Raw genomic sequence first — 21,458 nt, 5'->3', positions numbered from 1 at the left:
CGCAGCACGTCATAGAGTGCATGACAGCCGCCGGGATCACGAGATAGCACGGACAGCATGTGTCGTAGGAATAACATGCAAGTTGAGGGAATAACACTTGTAAACTTACAGATGCAGCAAAAATTAAAAGTGTAAATGTCTCTTACAGGTGAACCCCTGAAAAAAATAAATCTGTGCATACAATGTGTCTGCCAGGCTGAGAAGAAAAAAAGAATAATACTCAAATTCATAACAAATGCACCTGAAATCTATGTTAAAACTACTGCATTTTAATCAGCATTGTGTAATCAGGAAACGCTGTGTACCTGTGTCGATGAGACTGCTGACAACAGTTATCACAGGATCTCTGAATGTCAACTAGCAAAACCCTTTTTATGCACAATTAAAAAATTTAAACATTAAAAATAGCAATCAAAATAACAAAGCGCTAAACTCAAACAACACCAAAACAAAAAATAATGCGCTTTTGAAGAGGTGAAATTTAACATGAGGACATGACGAGAACATAGTGGAGGTCCCTGGGGTCGTTCCTGCAGGCTGCGGGGTGGGCTGAAGGTGGCTCGGGGGCTCCTCCGTTCTCCAAAAAACAAACAAACAAACAAACAAAAAAAAACAGCCACGCATCTCACCTTCACTCTAAATTGAAAAAAAAAAAAAAAAGTAGAGGGTTAGCAGGGGTTAGAACAGAGGTAGAGCTTTATAAAGCATCAAACCTTTTTTCCATGTCAAGTTCATCCCTGTTTTTAATGACATATTAGGGTCATAACATTATGCAAATTAGTATTTTCATACCAATGCTGTGTTTACTATCACAATCCTCAATATTTTTATGTACTAAAATTACATAGCCAAAAGTATGTGGACATCTCAGCATATCGCTCGTATTTTGTTTTTCCTGGATCTCATTCCAGATGTACAAGTGGTGTTCATGTTAAATCGGGACTTGAGATGAAATTTATCGTAAATGCAGGTGTTTGAAATTTTGAAAAGACTTTAAGCACAGTATGATGACAAAATGGTGCAAATATTTTAAAGAAGGCTCTACATCCATCAATGACGTGGTGCCCAATGCACTTGTTTCCATCAGCGTCCAGTGATGAGTGGAATGCCTGGTCCTTGAAAAAGCGGTGGATAACCGTGCGCCAATTTGCAGAAGAGACACATCTGCCCGTGGGAATTGTACACACAGTCCTTCACTATCGCCACTTGCACATTACAGTAACTCAGCTGGGAGTTATTGCCAGCCAGGTGTCCTGTACAGTCCTGGGCATACGCCAACCTATTTCCACATGTTTAAGCTATTAAAGATAAGAGGCCAGTGTTTTAGACATGAAGCTTTAGTGTACTGAGAAAACTTTCTTCCCTGATGGTTAAGCACTGGTGAAACGCTAGGATAAGTGCATTATTGCAGCAGGGGCTTATATTGAGATATAAAGGAATTTTTGTTTTGTTTTTATAACTATGTTCTGTTATTCTGTAGAGTCAAAAAGTCTCAGGTTGACTTGAATGCCCCTTCATAGTTCCCCTTTGAGGTGATTCTGCCCGTCTAGCCTACTGCTTACTGGATGTTTTTTTTTGTTTGGGCTTCTGAAAACCCAGCTCATCAGCAGTTTTCGAAATACTCAAACCAGCCAGTCTGGCATGAACACATGCCACCATTTAAAGTCGGGGAAATCACATTTTCCCCATACTGATGTTTGATATGAACATAAACTAAAGTTCTTGACCTGTAATTGTATAATTTTAATGGGAAATTACATAAATAAACAGGGGTACAGGTGGTCCTGTGAAAGTGACAAGTGTATAGATTCTATTTATTACAGGTTATTAATGCCTAATAATTTAGCACAATTACAAAACTTTTCCATTTCTTGTAGCCCAGCACCACAATTGTTTTTGTCATGCAAGTTTGTTATTATCATACTCTGTACTCCTAGGAAGGCTTTCCCTTTAGATTTTAGCGCATGGCTGTGAGAGTTCAGTAACGAGAGTTTATCCCAAAGGTGTTCAGCAAGGGTGAGGTCAGGCTGAGGTGAACAGTGGCCTTATTATGCAGGAACTAGTTTGAGTTTGGGCATTACATCATATAATGATGCCATATAAAACCACGGATGTAAAGGTCAGGTGTCCACATACTTTTGATTAGTGTAAATAATCAGATAACTACAATTAAAAGCCTTTTTGCTTTTAGGAAATTTCAAGCATACAAATATCTATTTATTTAAAACACCTCATTCCACACGTTTTTTGAAATTATGAGCTGTTGAACAAATGTCATCAGTGCATTAATAATTAGCATTTTGTCGTTTGTTTGTAGGCTCCATTGATGTGAAGTTTCATTCAACTCAATATTTAATAAATAATAAACAAACAAACAAGCAAATAAATAACCCAGTGAAATCCAATTTGTACCACTTACACACACACTATACACACACACACTATACACACACACACTATACACACACACACTATACACACACACAAACGTAGCTGAAAGAGAATGATTGACACATTACTGACTGAGACCGTGTTATGTCAGGTTTAGCTCAGTTTTAATGTTTCGGCGCTTCATTTATTCCTAAGTATTGATCTCTTTCCAAAAACACTTGCCTACGTACCCTAGCCTTTACTTTAAACACACACACACACACACACACACACACACACACACACACACACACACACACACACACACACACACACACACAAAACTGAGAGGCAAATGCATGTCTCACTGTTTATGTTAAAGAACTGATTGGATGTTAAAAAGAACTTTCTAAGGAAGAATTTTGATTAAAAGTAACCACAAGAGTAACTGCATTTTCCAGCAGTTCATATAATGAAGATGTTTCTGACATTCACCTGGGGCTCGAGTCAAATGTCACATCACTATAAAAGCTAAATGCATGGAGCCATTAAATAAAATACACGCCATAAAAAAGCAACCTGGAGGAGAACATCAAGCCTGGGAAGAACAAGCCAACTGCGCACACCCAAACCCAAGGAGTCCTCATAATGTGAGTGTTTATCACTAAACCAAGATTGCTTAGAATTGTTAAACAAATATCATTAACATAGTGTAGGAGTCACACAAGTTTACATTCAGATAGATTTGTGAACTGGCTAAGCAACTCATTAAATAATACACACGTACTGTATGATTCATTTAACAGGCCAGACATTTCCCCCGACTGGCAAGCCTCACTGGCAACATGCAGATGAAGCAACGAAAGGTGCGAGAAGCAGAATGTGATATTAGCATCTTGTGCAGGTGGCATTAAATAGCATTTAAATAATAGGTTATGACGTCCTTAGCATTTAACACCATTATACACTGCCTGGCCAAAAAAAAAATAATAATAATAATAATAATAAAGAAAAACTTAAATAAATAAAATCACACACACACTAAGATTTCAATCACTTTTAGCTTTAATTACAGCACACAACGCAGCGGCCGGTTCCTGCTCCAAGAACCACCTGTCCCAGTTTGAGACCTGGGATACGACTGTGACGAACTGAAGTAACCCCAGATCATAACACTGCCTCCAGACACTTGTACAGTGGGCACTATGCATGAACTCATTAGACCACATGATTTTTTTTCCCATTGCCCCAAAGCCCAATGTTTATGCTTCCTAGCAAATCGAAGCCTATTTTTTTGATTAGTCTCACTAACAAGTGACAGCTACTGTATTTGGTTCCAGTCCTGTGAGTTCTCATCACTGTGTGTGTGTGGAAAGGCCCTTACTTTTACTATGACACATAGCAATTTTTTTTACCATTAAACTTCAGCAGGTGTTAAACTGATCTCCATTCCGTATTTTATTCTGATCACATTTTGCTGTAACAGCCCAATAGTTTAACACTTCTGAAATGGCGACTTTTTTTTTCCCGGCTAGGCAGTATATTATAATGCTGATTAAAACAATAGAAGCTTGTCCACAATGCCACAGCTTACACAAGTCACTATACAGTAAAGGCAGTTAGACACATTTGTAAAGTTAAAAATAATAATAATTATAATAAAACAGAACTGCTGATCTCATCCTTTCCAGTTTCACTCCACTCTTCCTCTCCCTCGCTTTCCCAGCTAGGCAGTGGAGTCATGTGCTAGCCTGGCTTAACCTCAATGTGAACAATCAATGCTTTTGATAAAAGGTTTCGTCTGACCAAACAAAGACATCAAGGACACAATGCGAGTGATTTTTTGAGCGCTCAGGCACGTGGCAGTGGCAGTTTGGAGCAGGAAAACAACATGACCAAAGGTTATGTAAGGAGCAGTTAACATGACAGGCATGGCCCAGTGAACCCGACCTGTACTGAAAGTTTTGGCATTTATGCCAGTAACACAATGTTATTGAGGATGCACTTCGGTGCCAGGATGCTATAACGGGAAGAATGGAGGTGCCAGAAACAGTTATGCAATGCACTGCAAAAAAAAAAAAAAAAAAAATCAGCACATAATAATTCTATCATAGGCACCTCCTAACATATCACTATATCAAATTTTATGGCATATCAGTGCACATTACACATCGAGACAGCTGCCGCCTAACATATAAAGGCAATCCCGTACATCTGTAAGCTGTAATAATGATGACACTGATAGGACGCCTAACTATAGTAGATTCCTACAGCATGATGAAAATATTAAAGTGCACAATAAAGGCGATAATTCTAAAACTGTTAAGTGTAACATGAGTCCATGGGTAATGGAGAACAACAACAACAACAAAAAAAAAAACTCTAGAGATCTTTGTGGTCCGAGTCAATCACTCTGTGCTATGACGCAACCACTGCAGCAAAACCAAAACCCCAATCCCAATCTCATATCCTTTTAAGCCATTTTAAAAGTGCTGATGATTGGGGAGGCTGGGGGCGGGGGATCTAAGGCCTACGTCACCGCTCACATGCTGTCCCTGGCTTCCAGTGCGTCACTGCATAGCTCCCACAAACCTAAGGAACATATCATATATCATGTATCATACTATAAGTGGAACAATGACCACACTCTTGCCATGTAGGCGCCACTTCAGAAGCTATTTTAGGGTGTCGTTTTCCACCCAAAGGTAGTGGGATTACCCCAGTCCCCATCGGCAATGCCCACTCTTTCCTGTTCCAAAACAACAGACCTGATTAAAATCATGTAAAGAAAAGCTTTAAGGGTGAAATGACCATTTTAAATAAAGAAAATAATATAACTTTTTAAAAAATAAATTATATCAGGAGACTAAGTCAAGAGACATGCACAAACTGAAAACAAAATAAATAAACAAACGACCATCTGTCTGATTCATCCCTTCTAATCCTACAGCGGAAGTACGGGTGTAGCCCTGTAAATCTCATGTAACCGAGATCACACCAGGTCAAAGGATCGAGCTTGACGCTTCAGCACAACCTAATTAACTCCACTTGCACACACTGCTCTCAGGACTGAAGGTCTCTCCTTCTCAGCCTGATCCATCATCTTCCTTTCAAGCTCTTACTACCTTTCCTAATGCGTCTCCATTTCCGATATTCACAATCTCGCCGGAGTGCAGATATGCAACCTGACACCTTAGATAAGCCTGGGGTGGAACCGCACATTTAATAATGATCACATTGTAATAACGGTAATATTTTTACACTCCCGAGTCAATTAACTGCAATATCCAGCTCAGCCCGAAGTTCGCTTTCAAACGTTCAAGTGTCTCCCAGACGGCCATTATGAATGCTAATAGATAACATAGTTTCATTTACTAGTGTATTAGTTTATGAGCACCAAGTTCATATATTTGAACTGTATTAGCTTGTACCTATATTGTGTTGGCTTATTCACTTATAGATTTGGGGACTTGTTTTGAAAAGAGACTAAAAAATGATTCTGTTCTGTGGAGGGATAACCAGTAGGCATTTATTCAGCCTGGGCTTTGTGTAGTCAGAGCAGAAAAACCGGCAGGGACATAAACACTTGCTGGAATAAATCACATTCATGGAGGTCCTTGAACGACCGCCCAACTTACTACTAGCCCACTCTGACCAATCAATGTGTCCTCCCAGAACGTGACACAGACCCTGTGTGCCACAGACAGGTGTGCGTTTCCCGTGTCCCCAACACGTCACTACACACTCATGCACGGCCTTGCCACTGGAAAGGATTAAAAGACGTTTACATGAATTTGGTTATGACGAATTTTGCAGATGCGCTTATTTGCATATTTAAGCTTTGCCACAATTTTACCAGAGCATGGCAGGACAGGTTTAGCTGCACCACAACCATCATGCAGTTTATGAACGCAGCAAAACTCTCAAATGAAATGACTCGAGTGTGATGGATTTGAAAAGATATGTAACACGAGAGCTTGTAAATACCCGTTTGAATTTGAATTTAAAACAGAAATAGTCAATAAGATCAGCTATATACAGCTTTACATTATTTGAAAAATTATAATAAATTGTGGATTAATTTTTTTAAATAAAAAAAAACCTTGTTTGATGAATGAATACAAAGAAGTAAAATACAAAGACATGACCAAACACCAATCTAAACACAAAGCGCACAGAGAGATTTAATCGTTATTGTTAATAGTTAATAAAGCCAAAGGAATAAATGAATTATCCTGTATCACAGAAAGCTTGGCATGGTCACATCAATAGCATGAGCCTTTTCATTACATTTCCCTTTTCAGTGAAAAAAACAGAGATCCTGTTTCATCACACAAGAGTCATATTTTTGTAGAAAGCTACTTTTAACGAGTTTTAGACCAGACAACCCTGACCAGGAAGAAGTTGCTACTGAAACTGACTGAGCGTCTTTAGTCAGAGATGTTCTGGTATAGATCCTGGGCAGCGCCCCACCGCTTTTTCATCCTGAGATGGCGAGTTTAAGCCTCAGCTGGTGCTACTGCCATCCGTAGCCTAGAGTCCTATGGAGCAGACTGCTCCGTGCTCTTAGACATGAGTGATGTTACATTCCAACATCAATCATAGCAACACTAGCCAATCACAGGCATCTGCAAAAGCTCACACGAGGTAAAACACAGGCAGATATTGCTTTCCCACTGAGTGTGTTGTCCCGCCCCCTAACAGTGTGAGATTTAGGGCCAGTTTGAAAAGATGAGGTTAGAGGGAAGCACATGAAACCTTTCCGCCTGGCCTGGTTGGTACAGGGCTGTTGCTTGTTTGGGAAACTGCCAACAAGATAGCTGAGAACTGAGCATGACATAATGAGGGAAAACACACAAAAAGTTGTTTATGAATGAAACCTCTGTATATGCTTTGTTCTACTTTCTTTAAAATATTAATTATATAATACCAATAAAAGACATTCAGAAGCATTGCATACGTATTTTACACACCGTAACACCAGAGCATTTATGCCGGCCTTATGTCATAACAGCATGTAAAATGATACACAACTTAGTTCTGAAGAAAGAACAACAGCCATCAGTTATTACTATGAATTCAATAATTCATGCTGGGTTTTTTTTTTTTCATTTTAATCAATATCTTAATTTTTTATCCATATCATTCATTTTTTTATCCATATCTTTGTTTTGCTAATGCAGTTTTTCATAAAAAAAAGGGTTTTAAATCAGTCCTGCTCTTTTCACATTGGACGATGGGTTGAATTTTCTGTATACAGCAATCACACCTATGCTAGAGACTGCTTGTATGACTCACTACAGTCTTTAACACAGGAAGAACTGTTCCTGATTTTATCATATTTAAATCCCTTTAATATAATGCAAATCTAATTAAATGGGGCTGGATCAGATTAGTCCATAACTTGATCCTTATGATAAACTACCTCCATTACATTCCCTGACATGACAAAAAAAAAAAAAAACAGCGGAAAAGTGTTTGTACCCGACAAATTTCTTCTGCACTGCTCTTTTTGTTTTTCTTGTAATGGTATAGAAAGTAGGGCATTTCCAGGGACCAGCCGATAAAATATCACCACCATACCTCAGTTTAATCTGTATTGCAATTCTCAGCATCACTATTTGATGAATACCCCAATATTAATCTATCCACACTCACAGGGGCCCAAAAAATATAAAATATATGCCTCTCTTTAGACAATCGCATGACAGCTTCAACAACAGTGTGACTACTGACTACTTTAGAGGAAACATAATACTACACACTGCTAGTGTAATTCAAATGGAGTTTACTTTGTACTCTGTGTATACATACTGTACATATATACATACACCAGAATTATATATATATACATACACAAACACACACTGTGCCTGAGACTTTGTCCGTGTAAAATTTAATTGCACACTCATAAGCGCATGCAAAAAAAAAGTGCCAACAGTTGAATTTTGAGATGAACTAATGATAATATTAGGCCGTGTACTATTTAACACCTGTGAAAACCCCAATAAAATTCATGCAGTAGTTTTTGAGTGATGCATGCACAAACAAACTGACAGACAGACAATTTGTCCATGCGTACAGGTCCAAAAAAACATCTTGATGTGTTCCATTAGTTATTATCTTATGTCCAAATAAGTTTTTTTTTAAATATCCTTAATGTACAGACACACCAAATTTAAAGTTTTATATATACTGTATATATATATTTATAAAATTATTTATATATTTATAATTTTTCCACATTTACATTTAGGTATTTGGCAGACGCTCTTATCCAGAGCGACTTACATTTTGATCTCATTACACATCTGAGCAGTTGAGGGTTAAGGGCCTCGCTCAAGGGCCCAACAGTAGCAACTTGGTGGTTGTGGGGTTTGAACCTGGGATCTTCCGAACCGTAGTCCAATGCCTTAACCACTGAGCTACCCCTGGCCCATGTATGTATTTTTCCCCCACAGATTACAGAACAGCTTTAAAGAAACTTAACAAATAATTAACTCTTACCACACAGGATGTGCTGCCTGCCGAGTGTGTGAGTAGTTTATAGCGCACCACCTGTAGGATTACAGAGGAATAGCAATATTTTACTACCTTAAATGCAAACATTTTTAAAATTATAAAAATAAAAAAACGTCACATGAATTGTCACATGAAAGAATGGCGACGTAAAAATTGATAGATTTTTTCCCCTTGTCTCTAATCGAAAGATTAATATTAGTTTAAACATTTCTGAGAGTGTACAGTATGTGCGTTTGTGTGTGGGCGCCAGTTCATATGCAGAACACTCACAGGAACAGCATGCAGTGTTCTGGACCAAGGTGTTCCTGTCACGTCTTACACCTAATTTGAGCCTCTTTAAAAAGCAGGTATACACCCCGCACCCCCCTCACCCCCCAACACACACACACATACATACACTGAGCTTTGCCTTGCTGTCTTTAAGTGTGCACTTCAGTACAGGCTGACTCTATACCACCTTTTTTTTTTCTTTCTCAGTAACACACTTTAACCGATAGATCTGCGAGGTGTGGAAAGCACACTCATGTCCCTAAACTGTCACTGATTCACTAATGACTGCCACACAAACATGGGGTCAAGGTTTCTTTAAGGAGGGGTGTGCATACATGTAAAGGGAGTAGGGTCAAAGTTTCGGTGCGTGACTAAGAATACCATTAACCTTGTGCAAAGACAAACAAAAAAAGTCTATAACTGATTATATCCCTGCTATGTTCCTCGTCTGTTTTTTCTAGGAATGTACGGACAGTTAAGGCATCTGTAAGATCCAACTTAGCACACTTTTTGGGACTTTTCACCAATGGGAAAAAAACAACATACATGATGAATCTTCATAGTCCATGCGTACAGGTCAGCCGACCGAAGCGGTCTGCGTGGGTGGACGCCTGGCTGGAAAAGCAGTTAGAGAAATGTATCACATGACGCTTTTGCGCTTTCAGCCTGAAAGTGCTGACACGAGCAGTGCACAAACTGTAACTCTTCTGGGTAAATCAGTGTCCTGTAAGGGAGGAAGTAAACAGCTTGGTAGCTGTTGTAGTCTTATACAGTAGTAGATACAGTCTTATAGAGAGGTTAACTGTATCTGCTTTCAGGCTGAAGCTGTAAACAAGTTTGTGATGGATCCACAGAACAGACATGGGCTTCTGCGCACAGATTTTTGCTCCAGCAAGTCACCAAAATGAACAGAATGACTTGGATTTACTTTATTTATTACCCTGGAGTGAAAATCAGGAACTGCTAAAACATATGAACAACCTGTCATGGCACCTGCCAAGTCAAACCCAGGCTGCTATTGTAGCACAGAGATCGCCAGACATTCCTAAGACTGGCACGATCAGACTTTTTTTTTTTTCGAGTCGATACGGACAATTTAAACGCAACGCACGATAGAAGTCTTTGCAATTGCTTGAATTTGTTTAATATGGCTCTGTCTCGCACTTTCATAACCTGACACAAACGCCAAATGCCATAGATTTCACATCTCTGTTAATATTCCTTCCTCCTTAATCTTCCGGATTACTCATCTGTTCCCCGTGCCCTCTCGGTGCCCTGCTGTGGTGCCGCTCACAACCCCAAACAAACAAAAATCCAAAGCAGCTCGATAAATCTGTCTTGTGTGGATCGCCAGTATCAAAAATAGATTGTTTTTTTTACATTTTTTTTTTTGCAGAAGAAGAAGAAGGGGAAAAAAAACTATGACTGCTCTACTTCAGTGTTAATACACTGATATGTCCTGTTTAAAGCAGCATGCCAGAGAGCCCACAGTGAAAAGCATGGTGGGGTGATTGAGGCACATTCTTGTGTAGCTGTGCGCTTTACATTCCAACACCACAAAGAGGGCACATCTCCCAAATCCAGATGAGGTGTCACACAGCTATTGCCAAAAAACACTGCAGCAGCGAGCGAACGCCACAGAAACACAACAAATTGAAAGCAGACCCAAACACGTGTTTAGGGCATGCCTGATAACGTAATGGCTTTAATATGACTGGTTAGCAGACCATACGCTAGAAAGTGCCACAAGATGCAATGCCATGCAAGTGCAGCGTGACAGGAAGTACGACTGTAACATTTCTCGGCACTTAGATGTTTCCTGTAAAGAAATGTGTGCACAACATGCTGGGTCAACTAAACAACAAGAAAAGAAAGCAGAGCACTCGTCAGCAAAACATGCACGTGCACACTCTAGAAACAGACCCCACACCTGGTAAGTGGGGGGGGTTTGGGGTAAAGAGAGGACGGTGAGGAAGGACGAGACGGAGAGGGAGGACGGGGACGGGCGACAAGGGCAGAGAATACAGCTGAAAGTTAGCAGATCAAATAGAGTTCAAGGTTTATGTGCTTATTGACAGGTCATGGTTTTATCCTTAAAAAATAAAAGTATTAAACAGTGTAAGACCAAACATACACACACAAATACACACACTTCCATGGTCACACTCTCACATAGGTGCTGCCTCTCCCTGTCTTACCCTCTTTCTCTCGTTCTCTCATCTCTACCTCAACTATATGATAAACAAATGAGTCAGCCGGGGCTTGCTGAGAACACTGACTCACTCTCCCCTCATTTTCACACACACACACACACACACACACACACACAATATTTTTTTCTGACCAGCATCAAACTGACCCAGGAATATCAAAGTGAGATGTAATGACACACAAAACTAGGAAAGAAGGATTATCTGCCAATAAATATAAGAAATAAATTCTCTCTTCAAAGTAATACCCATTTTAGTAAAACACACTCTGCATCGATTCATGCACATGAAAACAAATATCTGGAGCTCACACAGAAGGATCTACGCAGTACCGAGACCGACGCTGCTGTGTCATCTCTAGTGAGTGGAAAGAGGTCGCCATAACTAACACAAAAACCGTCTCTAGACAACATCACACGCCACAATAACACATAGGGGTCTTTGTCCCTTCGTACTCCACACAAGGTAAAGACTAAACAGGCCTTCGAGCTTTACTGCTTTACTCTTTACTACATATGTTCGCAGGACTTCCCTGTGTGGTTACGGTTACAGCGTTCGAATCACACTAATGGATGGACTGCTTCAGCAGGATGAGGCTCTGCCTCCACATAAATGTACACATCTCCCTCGGGAGCGGGTTTAAAATGATGTTAAGTGACTGATGTGTTTACTGCAATGGTTAAAGCAGAACTTGGGGAATAATAAATATAATAAATGTCCCAAAGAATTAATGCTATGTAGTTTAAATGCATGCAACAGGTGGGAAAAGGTGGCATTAAAAAAAAAATATATATAAATAACTAAAAAAAAATAATATATATATATATATATATATATATATATATAAATAAAAGACTAAAAGTATCAATGTGTATAATGACAAATGAGGCTCACCTTTCGAAGTTGCAGTGATTCGCTCAGATTTAATGAAATCGATGCTGGCGTATTCTCCATTTTCTGGGTGAAGCATGCCAGAGGCTGGCAGCTGGGGCTCAGCGCTGGCACTCTCAGTGCCTTGGTCCTCTCTCAGATCCAGGGCAATGTAATTGAGGCCATTTTGGTGTTCCACAGGTAGAGTCCTTATGGTTCTCACAGAACAGGCACTTGCTTCAGCTCGCTCTGAGGAGAGGCCAGGTGCTTCCTCTGTGCCACCTGCCGCTTTGTTCTCCACACACATCCACGTGCTGTCGAAGGACGGTGAGCTCTGCCACTTGCTATCCGCCACCTGAGAAACAGTGCTGGGAACTGGGGCGCTGCTGTCCAGGCCATTCGCTCCTGTCACTTCTGTGGATGTGACGAAAGTCTCAGAGCTGTGTCTCCGCCTGCCCTGGAGGTCTGCACGGATGACCTTTGGCTCAACAGATGTGCTGGAGCTTGGATATCTCTGCTCACAAACGCTAAGGTGTTGTAGCATCGTTGTGGGGCTTTTATGCCCGTCGTGCGGACCGCAGCTCATCTCCGTGTAGTCATCCAGGTGACCCAAAGTGACTCCACCGCCGCTGGTGCGAATGTAGGTCGGAGGGTTCCAAGGGGCCACCAGCGATGAACGTGAAGACTGACTTTTGGGTGGAAGGCCGTCCACCTCCACACTCATGTAGTCTTGTGGGAACGGAGAATGCCGGTCCTGCCGGTGAGCGCTTTGGCTGGTCAGAGTGTCCTCTGCAGTGAGTGCGTATGGGACCTGGTCACCAAACTCAATGTTAATGTACTCGCCAGGGCTGGAGGGGCATTCCACCGGGTCACTCGGCTGTAAAGACCCATGGAAACTGCGTCGGCTAAACGGGAGGCGATTTCGACACGAAGAATGGTGATCCATATCGCTACAGCCATTATGCTCAGGTGTGGTACCAGGTGAGATGTAGGCAGGCTTGGCAGGTTCACGTCGATGTTTTGCGGGGGCTTTGTATGAACGGGGGAGGGAGAAATATGAGCTGTAAGATTTTGGTATCTCAGGAGCACTCAGCGTGTAGTAACTGTCATTAGAGAATTTTCGTCTGCCTATCACAGGCCTGCTTTGAGACATATCCATGTATTCGCCATTTTCGGGACGCTCGTTACCTCTCTGAATAAGCCCCCTGCCGCTAGTGTGAGGGCTAGGTGGTGCTGGGGAGTCTGCAGCCCCATTTCCACCTGGGAGCATCATCATGTAGCCTTGTGAGTCTATGTGCTGATGAGTGGGAGGTGAGGCCGTGCTTTGGATATTTGGTGAGGCACAGACAAGAGGACTGGGTTGCATAGGCATGTAATCTGTTTCTCGTGCGGAGGGCACCACACCTGCCATCATGGGCATGTATCCATCGTCTTTAAAAGAGTCAGCAGCCCGCAGTGCAGGAGGGTGGTCCTGGCTGTGTTCAGAGCTGGAGCTGTAATCAGAACGAAGTGATGAAGAGATGGAGGCAAGCTGGCCATTACTGCCTAGAAAGCTTCCCTCAGCTACAGCCTCGTCCAGCGAGAAGTTGGTCTGAGTCATCTTTTGGTAAACAGCTACTCCACCTGCACCGGCAGCTCCCACCTGTCTGGAAAAGGAAGGAGTGCGCCTCCTAAACGAGCGTGAATCTTCCTCAGCAGTATCGTCGCGTGAAGCGTCCCCGGCACTCCCACCGAACATGTCCCGGCTCCAGCCCATCGCCATGTAGTCACTGAGACAGTTCTCCTCCCGGATGGGGGGCGTGTTGCTCAGCGAGTCAGGTGTGTTGCTGCGAACCCTGAAGTAGCGGAAGTCTCCAGGGCTGGATCCGTATTCGTCCGAGGAGTTGAAGCCTCCATCGCTGGGAGAACCGCAGATGGAAGCGCTGGAGGGTCGGGTGTTGGTATCAGTGACAGAGCCATGGCCGCTGCTACTGGACATACTGACAGGACTAGTGGTGGATGGGAAGTGAGACACAGGAAGTGAGGCAGACCGCGCATGGTAGGCGGCACCCGGCGGGGCTCGGACATATCGGCTTCCGGTTCCGCTGCTACTCTCCTGTCTACCCAAATTAGCACGGGCTGTATTGAGGTGGATCAGGCTGCCCGTGACTGACCGAAACGGGCGGTTCATGGTGCCCTCACCTTCGCTGGACGTGCGAAACCTGTATCCGCTCGCGCCACTGCTCTTACTGCTAGGCGGAGTGCCAACCATAGACTCGGCCCGGGACCGCCTCTGCAGTCCCGTCTGGCTGGGTGGGAGGTTTCCCAGGTGCCGACGTGTGGTCATGAAAGCCATCGGGTTAGAACCTGACGACTGACTTTTACTCCTTGGCCTGAACTCGGCGTAGGCTTTCAGAGCCTTCATGGTATCTAAAATGGTCTCGTGCATACTCTGAGCCACCACCGAATCGTCCACCTGCATCCACAGCTCGCCCGGACCGATGGAAGAGGAACGCCCGACCTCGATGAAGAAGAAGCTCTCGGAGTGGCCACAGCGCCTGATGTTCATCAGCTGCAGGTTTACACACGGGGTTTCAGAGTTCAGTTTTACGAGGTGGATGGTTTTAGAGGAGAGGCACAGTCTGTACACACCCGTGAGATTCTTAGTTTGCCCCAGGCCCTTGGGTTTCACGTTTACCTGCCAGACCTCCTTGAAGACGGTGCCTGGCGTTACCGTGCCGTAGCCGTCGTCGAGCTCGTCGGCTTCAGTGTGGCTTTTTTTGCCTTCATTCATCAGGTCGCTGAGCGCTAAGTACCAGTCTTCTTGCTCTTGCTCGTTTTCAGCTACAATCGCGAAATATTCATCCTTGGTATACAGAGCTATGAGGTGTTTGTTCTTTGAGTCCGCCCTTTTGTTTACAGTGAAACACTGGTAGAGATAAATCACGCGTTTGGGGGGAGAAGCGCTGGCTGCAGCGGCGCCGGTAGACGAGGAGGAGGAGGAGGAGGCGGCGGCGGCGGAGCGAAGGCTGCTACGGAACTTCTTTTCACTGTCGTAGTACTCCAGTCGGCTCGGGCCTGAGCGGCTCGCTGAGCGTAAGACGAAAAACCTCTTATGGCCGTGTTTCTGTTTTCTCAGGTAACCGCACTTCCTAATGTCGTCCAGCGCGTCTGAGGCGGCGGCGGCGGCGGCGGTAGCAGCAGCAGCAGCGCCGGGGTGAACAGCCATGGCAGCGGCGGATGAGGTAGCCTGTGTGTGGCTCGTAGCAGCAGAGTCCTCGTGTGCTGGCTTAAAAGAAGACAGGAGGCTTTTCCGCGCCGGAGACTGCTGATAGTTCTCGTGATCGAAATGCTGTTGGTGCTGGTCCTGCGGTTGGTGATGCGCGTGCGGCTGGTGTTGATGGCAGCGCGCGCCGCCGCCGCCGTGCAGCGGTGAGGAAGGGGGATCCCCGCCGGCTGGAGCGGGTTTAGCTCCGGCACTAGTCCTCTGCTGCGCTTCCAGAATGAGCATGGCGGCGTCTGGATAATTAGCAAGATTTGCCATTGTTTTTGTTTGGTAAACGTCAGGTTAAGTTTATCCTCGTCTTAGCGTCGCGCTACGAGACCCCATTCTTGTTTGGGGAGGGTGGGAGGGATTGAGCGGGGGGTCGTGTTCTCCTCCGGCAATTTATGCCTCCCGGTGATGCGCTGCTCTGAGCCGCCTCAGGAAAACGCAGCCAACGCGACAAGAATTCAAGCCAAGCCACTGCAACATGACCACATTACCCGTTTCTATTATCGGTAGATCCTAGCGGCGCTGCCAATCTGCTCTTCACTCCCTCTGTACACACATCTCTATGGACCGCGGCACAAACAACACGTGACCCTTGCGTCATCCGGCTATGGGCGGACGCACAATGCAAGTTCCGTGATCTGATTGGTCCAGCTGCGGGCTCCTGCAGCGATCCAGAGCCAATCGTAAGGCAGAACGTGCCTGCGTCGTCAATAGGTCCAACCAATGGCTGTGTAGCAAGTCTCCTTCCAGGGAGAAAAATAGGCGCTCTAGGGTTGATCGACAGAGCTGGTGTCCAATAGGATGAGTCTCAAGTAAAACGCCTTTTTCTGATGAGACGGGCATTTAAATTTACAAGCATGCTGCAACAGGTTGTCTGTTTTCCTCTTGTTAAACCCACACCCATGTTCTTCTCATATGAGTGGTATTAAACAAGGAAGCACATTATTTTCTTTTAAACATTAACTTAAAAAATAATAGCTGTAAGATCATGTCAGTTGTCACAGATATCAGTGGTTGCTAAGCCAACTTTATTCTTCATCAAGGTGCTGTCATGGCCTGTTAGTGCAGTTTACAGCGCAGAGTTCATATAAGATGTTGTTGTTGATGATCTTTCAGGATGCCCTTGCCGTCGCGACCCTCCCATTTTATCTGGGCTTGGGACCAGTGACTGGGGTTTATTTAATTCAATTCAATTTGATTTATATAGCTCTTTTAGCAGTGTCCATTGTTGCAAAGAAGATTAACAGAATCAACAAGAAAATTAGACAAATGAGTATAACTTGGCAGAGGTTTTACACTGAATGCATTTCTTGATATTTAATGAAGTATTAAGCAAAAAAATGTTGGCAAATTTCTTTGTGTATAAGAGGAACGCTTTTGAACGTACACTCTGAGACTTAAGAACGCACCAAGTAAAGTGATCAGTCATATGCACACATCAGCGGAAACTAGTTTTAATGTGCTGCCTCAGGACTTAAATTCACACACCGTGGGAAACAGGAGTAAGGGCAATGTGGGGAAGTGAGTAGCGTTTAAAGTCACTCTTCCGGTTCATCCACCAGCTGCATTAGTGATTGTAGCCAAAATGCAAATTCACGTTTCATTTCTAAAGGAAAACTTCACTCTGAATGCAACACTCGATATTAAACTGAAAAATAAGTTATGTGCTTAGTTGTGTTCATTTGCTGCATTTGATGCAAACACTAGGCAGCGTCATCTACGGCGATATGGGGTACATCAGGCTGAACTCATAGCTACTGAAACCCTGATGTAGCAGGCGGCCAGTGCAGCAAGCATCTCTCACCGAGTAACAGTAAGCAGTGTCATCACCTTTTTTGTCCTACTGTGAGATCTGGCGTAACATTGTAGCAACATGAGGAGCAGCAGTGGATTAAGCACACACTCCATTAACAGCTACTGGTAGCATGCAGACATCAGGATATGCACAGAGGTGGAGCTGCGGGTAACCTCTAGTATGCAATAGGTGATGGGGTTACAGATCTCGCCTTCAGGTTCTCCCCGTGCTTTGTGGGTTTCCTCACTGTACTCTGGTTTCCCCCACAGTCCGAAAACACATTTCAGGCTTATTGAAGTTTCCAAAACTGGCAGTATGATTGGCGGGTGTGTGTGTGTGTGTGCCTGTGCTCTGCAATGATTTGGCACCCTGACCAGCGTCCTGTGCCCTGAGCTCCCTGAAATACACTCCAGGTTCACAGTGACCCTACACGGGATCAGTGATAAAGAACATAAATCAATGAATGAATAAATAAATAAAATATATTTCATACTCCACTCATGAAGTGTTGAAATTAAACACAAGCTCAGTGATTTTCTGCTTTGAAGCTGGGGTCATCTATATATTCACCTGTCAGATTAATTTGCTGAGAAAAATGATATGCTAGCGTTATTAAAGTTGACAAGGAGCCTCCTAGGATAAACAAAAAAACAATTCTGAACACCTTTATAGAACACTTCCCAGATCTCCTTACCTGTATTAACGTTTCTGACCCCACTAATGCTGTTGTGTTTAAATGAGCACAAATCCATACGGCCAGACTCCAAAATCCAGTAAAAAAAAAAAAAAAAAAAGCCTTTCCAGAAAAGGGGAGGTTATTATTACAACAAGGTTTGGGCCAAATCTGGAATGGCATGTTCACAAAGCACTTACAGATGTGATGGTCAGGTGTCCACAAACCTTTGGGCACATAGTTGGCTTGAAGAAGCCAACTCTGGAGTCAACAGCACATTTCCGCAGTCTGGGTATGAGCATGCCAGAAAACTTTCCAATACACTGTAGATCTCCACCTCTCGCCTAGTGTTTCCATCATGTACTGTGGCACTGATCATAATGAAGTGGTTATTGAACGCTGGATGTACCGGACACACTGTGCTCAAGCCTGGCATTCGCACAATGGAAACACATCGCATGCTTATACTGTACTCCGTGTACGTAAGCGTTGCCAGACTGCCAGAGTGCCAGGCAGTCCATAAGTTTCTCTCGCACCTTTCCCAGACTGACAGCGGAAATGTGTTCAGTGACCATGTCTTGTTTCATTACCCCCAAGTGGAAACTTCTGTAGTGGTATTTGTGTTTCTACAAGAGGTCACATGTTGCCTGATGACAGTGTACATAATGTGTGCATAACATCTTCAGCTGGTTAGCTTCTTAATTTTTATGACTGGCTTAAATATATCACAGCACACCATGTTGTCTGCTATATTCATACAGAGCAAATTTAGATGAAGCTAAATTTAATGCAGCCTCTATTCCATTTCTGAGCACCTGAACCAGACGCCAGATTTTAATATTGTAATATCATGAAGTTGATATTTAAATATCATTTTGACATGTTTATACTTCACTTAAGTATTACTGCAACTGGATACTTGCACTCATAATTATATTGTATTTCCACGGAGAAAATAGTTTTTGCAATAATTAAATTTTCTTTGATTTATACCTTATTAATAATCGCACATGCCTCATCAATAATTACCCAGATGATGATTTATTAACAAACTATGTAGCATTACTCATACTCCATTCAACCAACTTACAAAGACTGAAATGAGATTTCAGAAAAAAACAACATATAAAAAAATTAATAAATCATTATATTTTCTAACTACTTTGGCTAAATCAAAAGATGAATAATATTGAATCAAGTAATTTATACTTCCAAGTAGTTTCTCAATACATTTTCCACCCCTTAAAACAGGAATTGGGGTGTAAGATAAATGTCATAAATACAGACAAGCATTCTGTCATTCACACAATGTAAGAAGTAACTTTAGTACATAATGAAAGCATGATTTAGCTACATTGATTCGCTGAAATCTGTGAGTTCTGATGCATCTGTAAGAATGGACAGCGATGTATGAACAGTGGTGTCCAAAAGTATTAAGACAAAAGTTAAATTTAATGTTTTAATGTTTAAACCTTTTTACAATTAAAAAAAATAATAACAATTAAGATAAGATCATCAGAGAATAATTTGTTATTTTATTCAATGAAACTGCTATATAACATGCACTTTATTCCTCAAGAGTTGCTGAATCCAGAGGCAAAATGACATCTTCAGGTCTCTGGTGTCACTCGCTCAATCCATGCCTGCTTGATTACTTCCTGAAGATCACGTACAGAAGATGATGTCTTGACTGCTGCTGGCTGCTTCACCCTTGTTCAGTGGTTTTCTATCGGGTTTAGGTCAGGAGATGACCCAGATCATGGCTCCAGAAGCTCATACTATTGTCACATATCAAGTTTTTCACTAGTTGTCCAGTTAGTTAGAACAATTCGATCTATACACTGTAGGTTAGAACTAATTAGTGAAATCACCTTAGTTTTGTGCACAGGGAGAACTAATAAATTGGGTATGTGGGCGTAATATTTTTGTCCTCCACTGTACTTCATTATATAAAAATAAATGATTTTAGTATGTGGTGTTCTTGTTTTGCATGCAGTTTATTGAATCTGTACTTTTTCTATAAACGGTAAGGGAAAATAAACATAAGAGATGGAAATTATTTGAACTGCACTATGAAATTGTAAAAAAAAAAGTGGATAGGTGTGCCTCAAATCCCTTTAACATTTATCTTTGACCAGCAGGGTTTTTAAGGGTAGATCTACAGCATACTGCAGTATACAGGACAGACCACTGACTTGTACGTTTCATTGTACGTTTCAGCCACTTTGACTGGAGTTCTCCGGTTCAAGTGCAGTGGAAGTAAAAACTTTTTTGTTTTCTATGATTAATCTAATTGTAATAAATCTTGTTTTTCAGGCATTGTTGTTTCTTTGTATAGTATATGTACGGGTGATCGTTCGCCTTTTTGTTTCAGCATGTTGTTTTTATATTTGTGTTTTTAAATCTGGTCTCCGTCTGCAAGCCAATTTTCCCAGCTGGGATAATAAAATGACTGAACTGAACTGAACTGAACCTCAGGAAGTCTACACTAAATAAAAGCCAGCATGTGTAACTCACCACTCAGTGATGACTCAGTTGCTCCTCCCAGTGGTACATAATGTACATAATCTCGATTTTAAAATTTCCTCACTTTCACCTATTTTATTTATTTTATTTAATGATGTATAACATATTTAAATGTTATAGTTATTCTGTGTAGCTTCAAGTCATTTCAAGACTTATTTCTTGTTTAATACCATAAAAATGTTAAATGCATATGGTCTTTTTAAAATTAAAAACCACTCATTTCATTATTGTAATCTTTATACTATATATATAAACCAGTTTTACATATTTAAAAAAAAAACATAAGTTTTAAAATTGTGCCTGGTGTTGGTCATCTTCTTTCCTTGTGCTCAAGGTAAGGGCTCTTTACTGACACTCCGCTGAATTCTGACTATTGAGAAGCATCTATGATGTTGCTCATCTTTTAGCTGTGTAGTTTTGACATATGAGTTTTTTGATGGTACTTTTTTGTAACAACACCCTGATTTTGTAATACATGCACACATATTCATTTACCGAAACATGTTCAGAAGTATGGACTATAATCTACATGCAGGAGAGAGACAGCTTTAGGACTGTGTAATCTGGTTAAGGGTGACCTTGCCACTCAGTGTACTTCTTATGAAGAGCCACTTGGCCTAATCCTGACAACATCTAGGTCACCATCTGCTGCGTTAACACCTCTGACCACAAAACGGCGTTGTTTCATTGTAAGTGAGAGGTTTAAAATCAGGTTTATTGCCTTCTTACAGAATTATAAACACACTCGAGTTTACATAAAATCCAGATTTATTGTTAACTGTAAATGGCTCATTAATGCTTCAAGCCGACATTAATGTCATTTTTTTTTATTATTTTTTTTTTTCACATTTGGGTCAAAGTGTGTTGTTGGTAAAACTAAAGTTCTTGATGTACTGAACAGTCAAAAGACATTTACTTAAAATATGGCCTAAATAAATTTTGACCTATTCAACACAGCTTAGTTCCAAC

At 42.0% G+C, this 21,458-nt stretch overlaps 1 protein-coding gene across 3 annotated transcripts; it reads right to left on the bottom strand.

The window, feature by feature from the left end:
• Positions 1–249: 249 nt before the first annotated feature.
• Positions 250–16,086, bottom strand: LOC128524553 (insulin receptor substrate 2-B). 3 transcript variants are annotated; one of them, XM_053497185.1, is made up of 3 exons: positions 12,267–16,086; positions 9,709–9,777; positions 8,918–8,928 (listed from the first exon to the last, which is right to left on the bottom strand). In XM_053497185.1, the coding sequence occupies exons 1-2, from the start codon at positions 15,763–15,765 to the stop codon at positions 9,740–9,742; spliced, it is 3,537 nt and encodes a 1,178-aa protein (XP_053353160.1). In that variant the 5' UTR covers positions 15,766–16,086; the 3' UTR covers positions 8,918–8,928; positions 9,709–9,739. The 3 variants fall into 3 exon arrangements, with proteins under 3 accessions (XP_053353174.1, XP_053353166.1, XP_053353160.1); XM_053497199.1 differs by lacking the exons at positions 8,918–8,928; positions 9,709–9,777 and adding an exon at positions 250–636; XM_053497191.1 differs by lacking the exon at positions 9,709–9,777 and having other exon boundaries at positions 8,878–8,928.
• Positions 16,087–21,458: the final 5,372 nt, after the last annotated feature.

This window comes from Clarias gariepinus, chromosome 1, assembly GCF_024256425.1.
Source record: "Clarias gariepinus isolate MV-2021 ecotype Netherlands chromosome 1, CGAR_prim_01v2, whole genome shotgun sequence".
NCBI lineage: Eukaryota > Metazoa > Chordata > Actinopteri > Siluriformes > Clariidae > Clarias > Clarias gariepinus.
This window is presented reverse-complemented; position numbering and strand designations above follow the sequence as displayed.

Excerpts from the sequence above, each read along its gene's own strand:
- LOC128524553 (XM_053497185.1), bottom strand. The coding sequence starts at position 15,765 with ATGGCAAATCTTGCTAATTATCCAGACGCCGCCATGCTCATTCTGGAA. Across the intron at positions 9,778-12,266 it reads AATCACTGCAACTTCGAAAG|CCAGGCGTCCACCCACGCAG; the intron begins GTGAGCCTCATT and ends CTGCTTTTCCAG.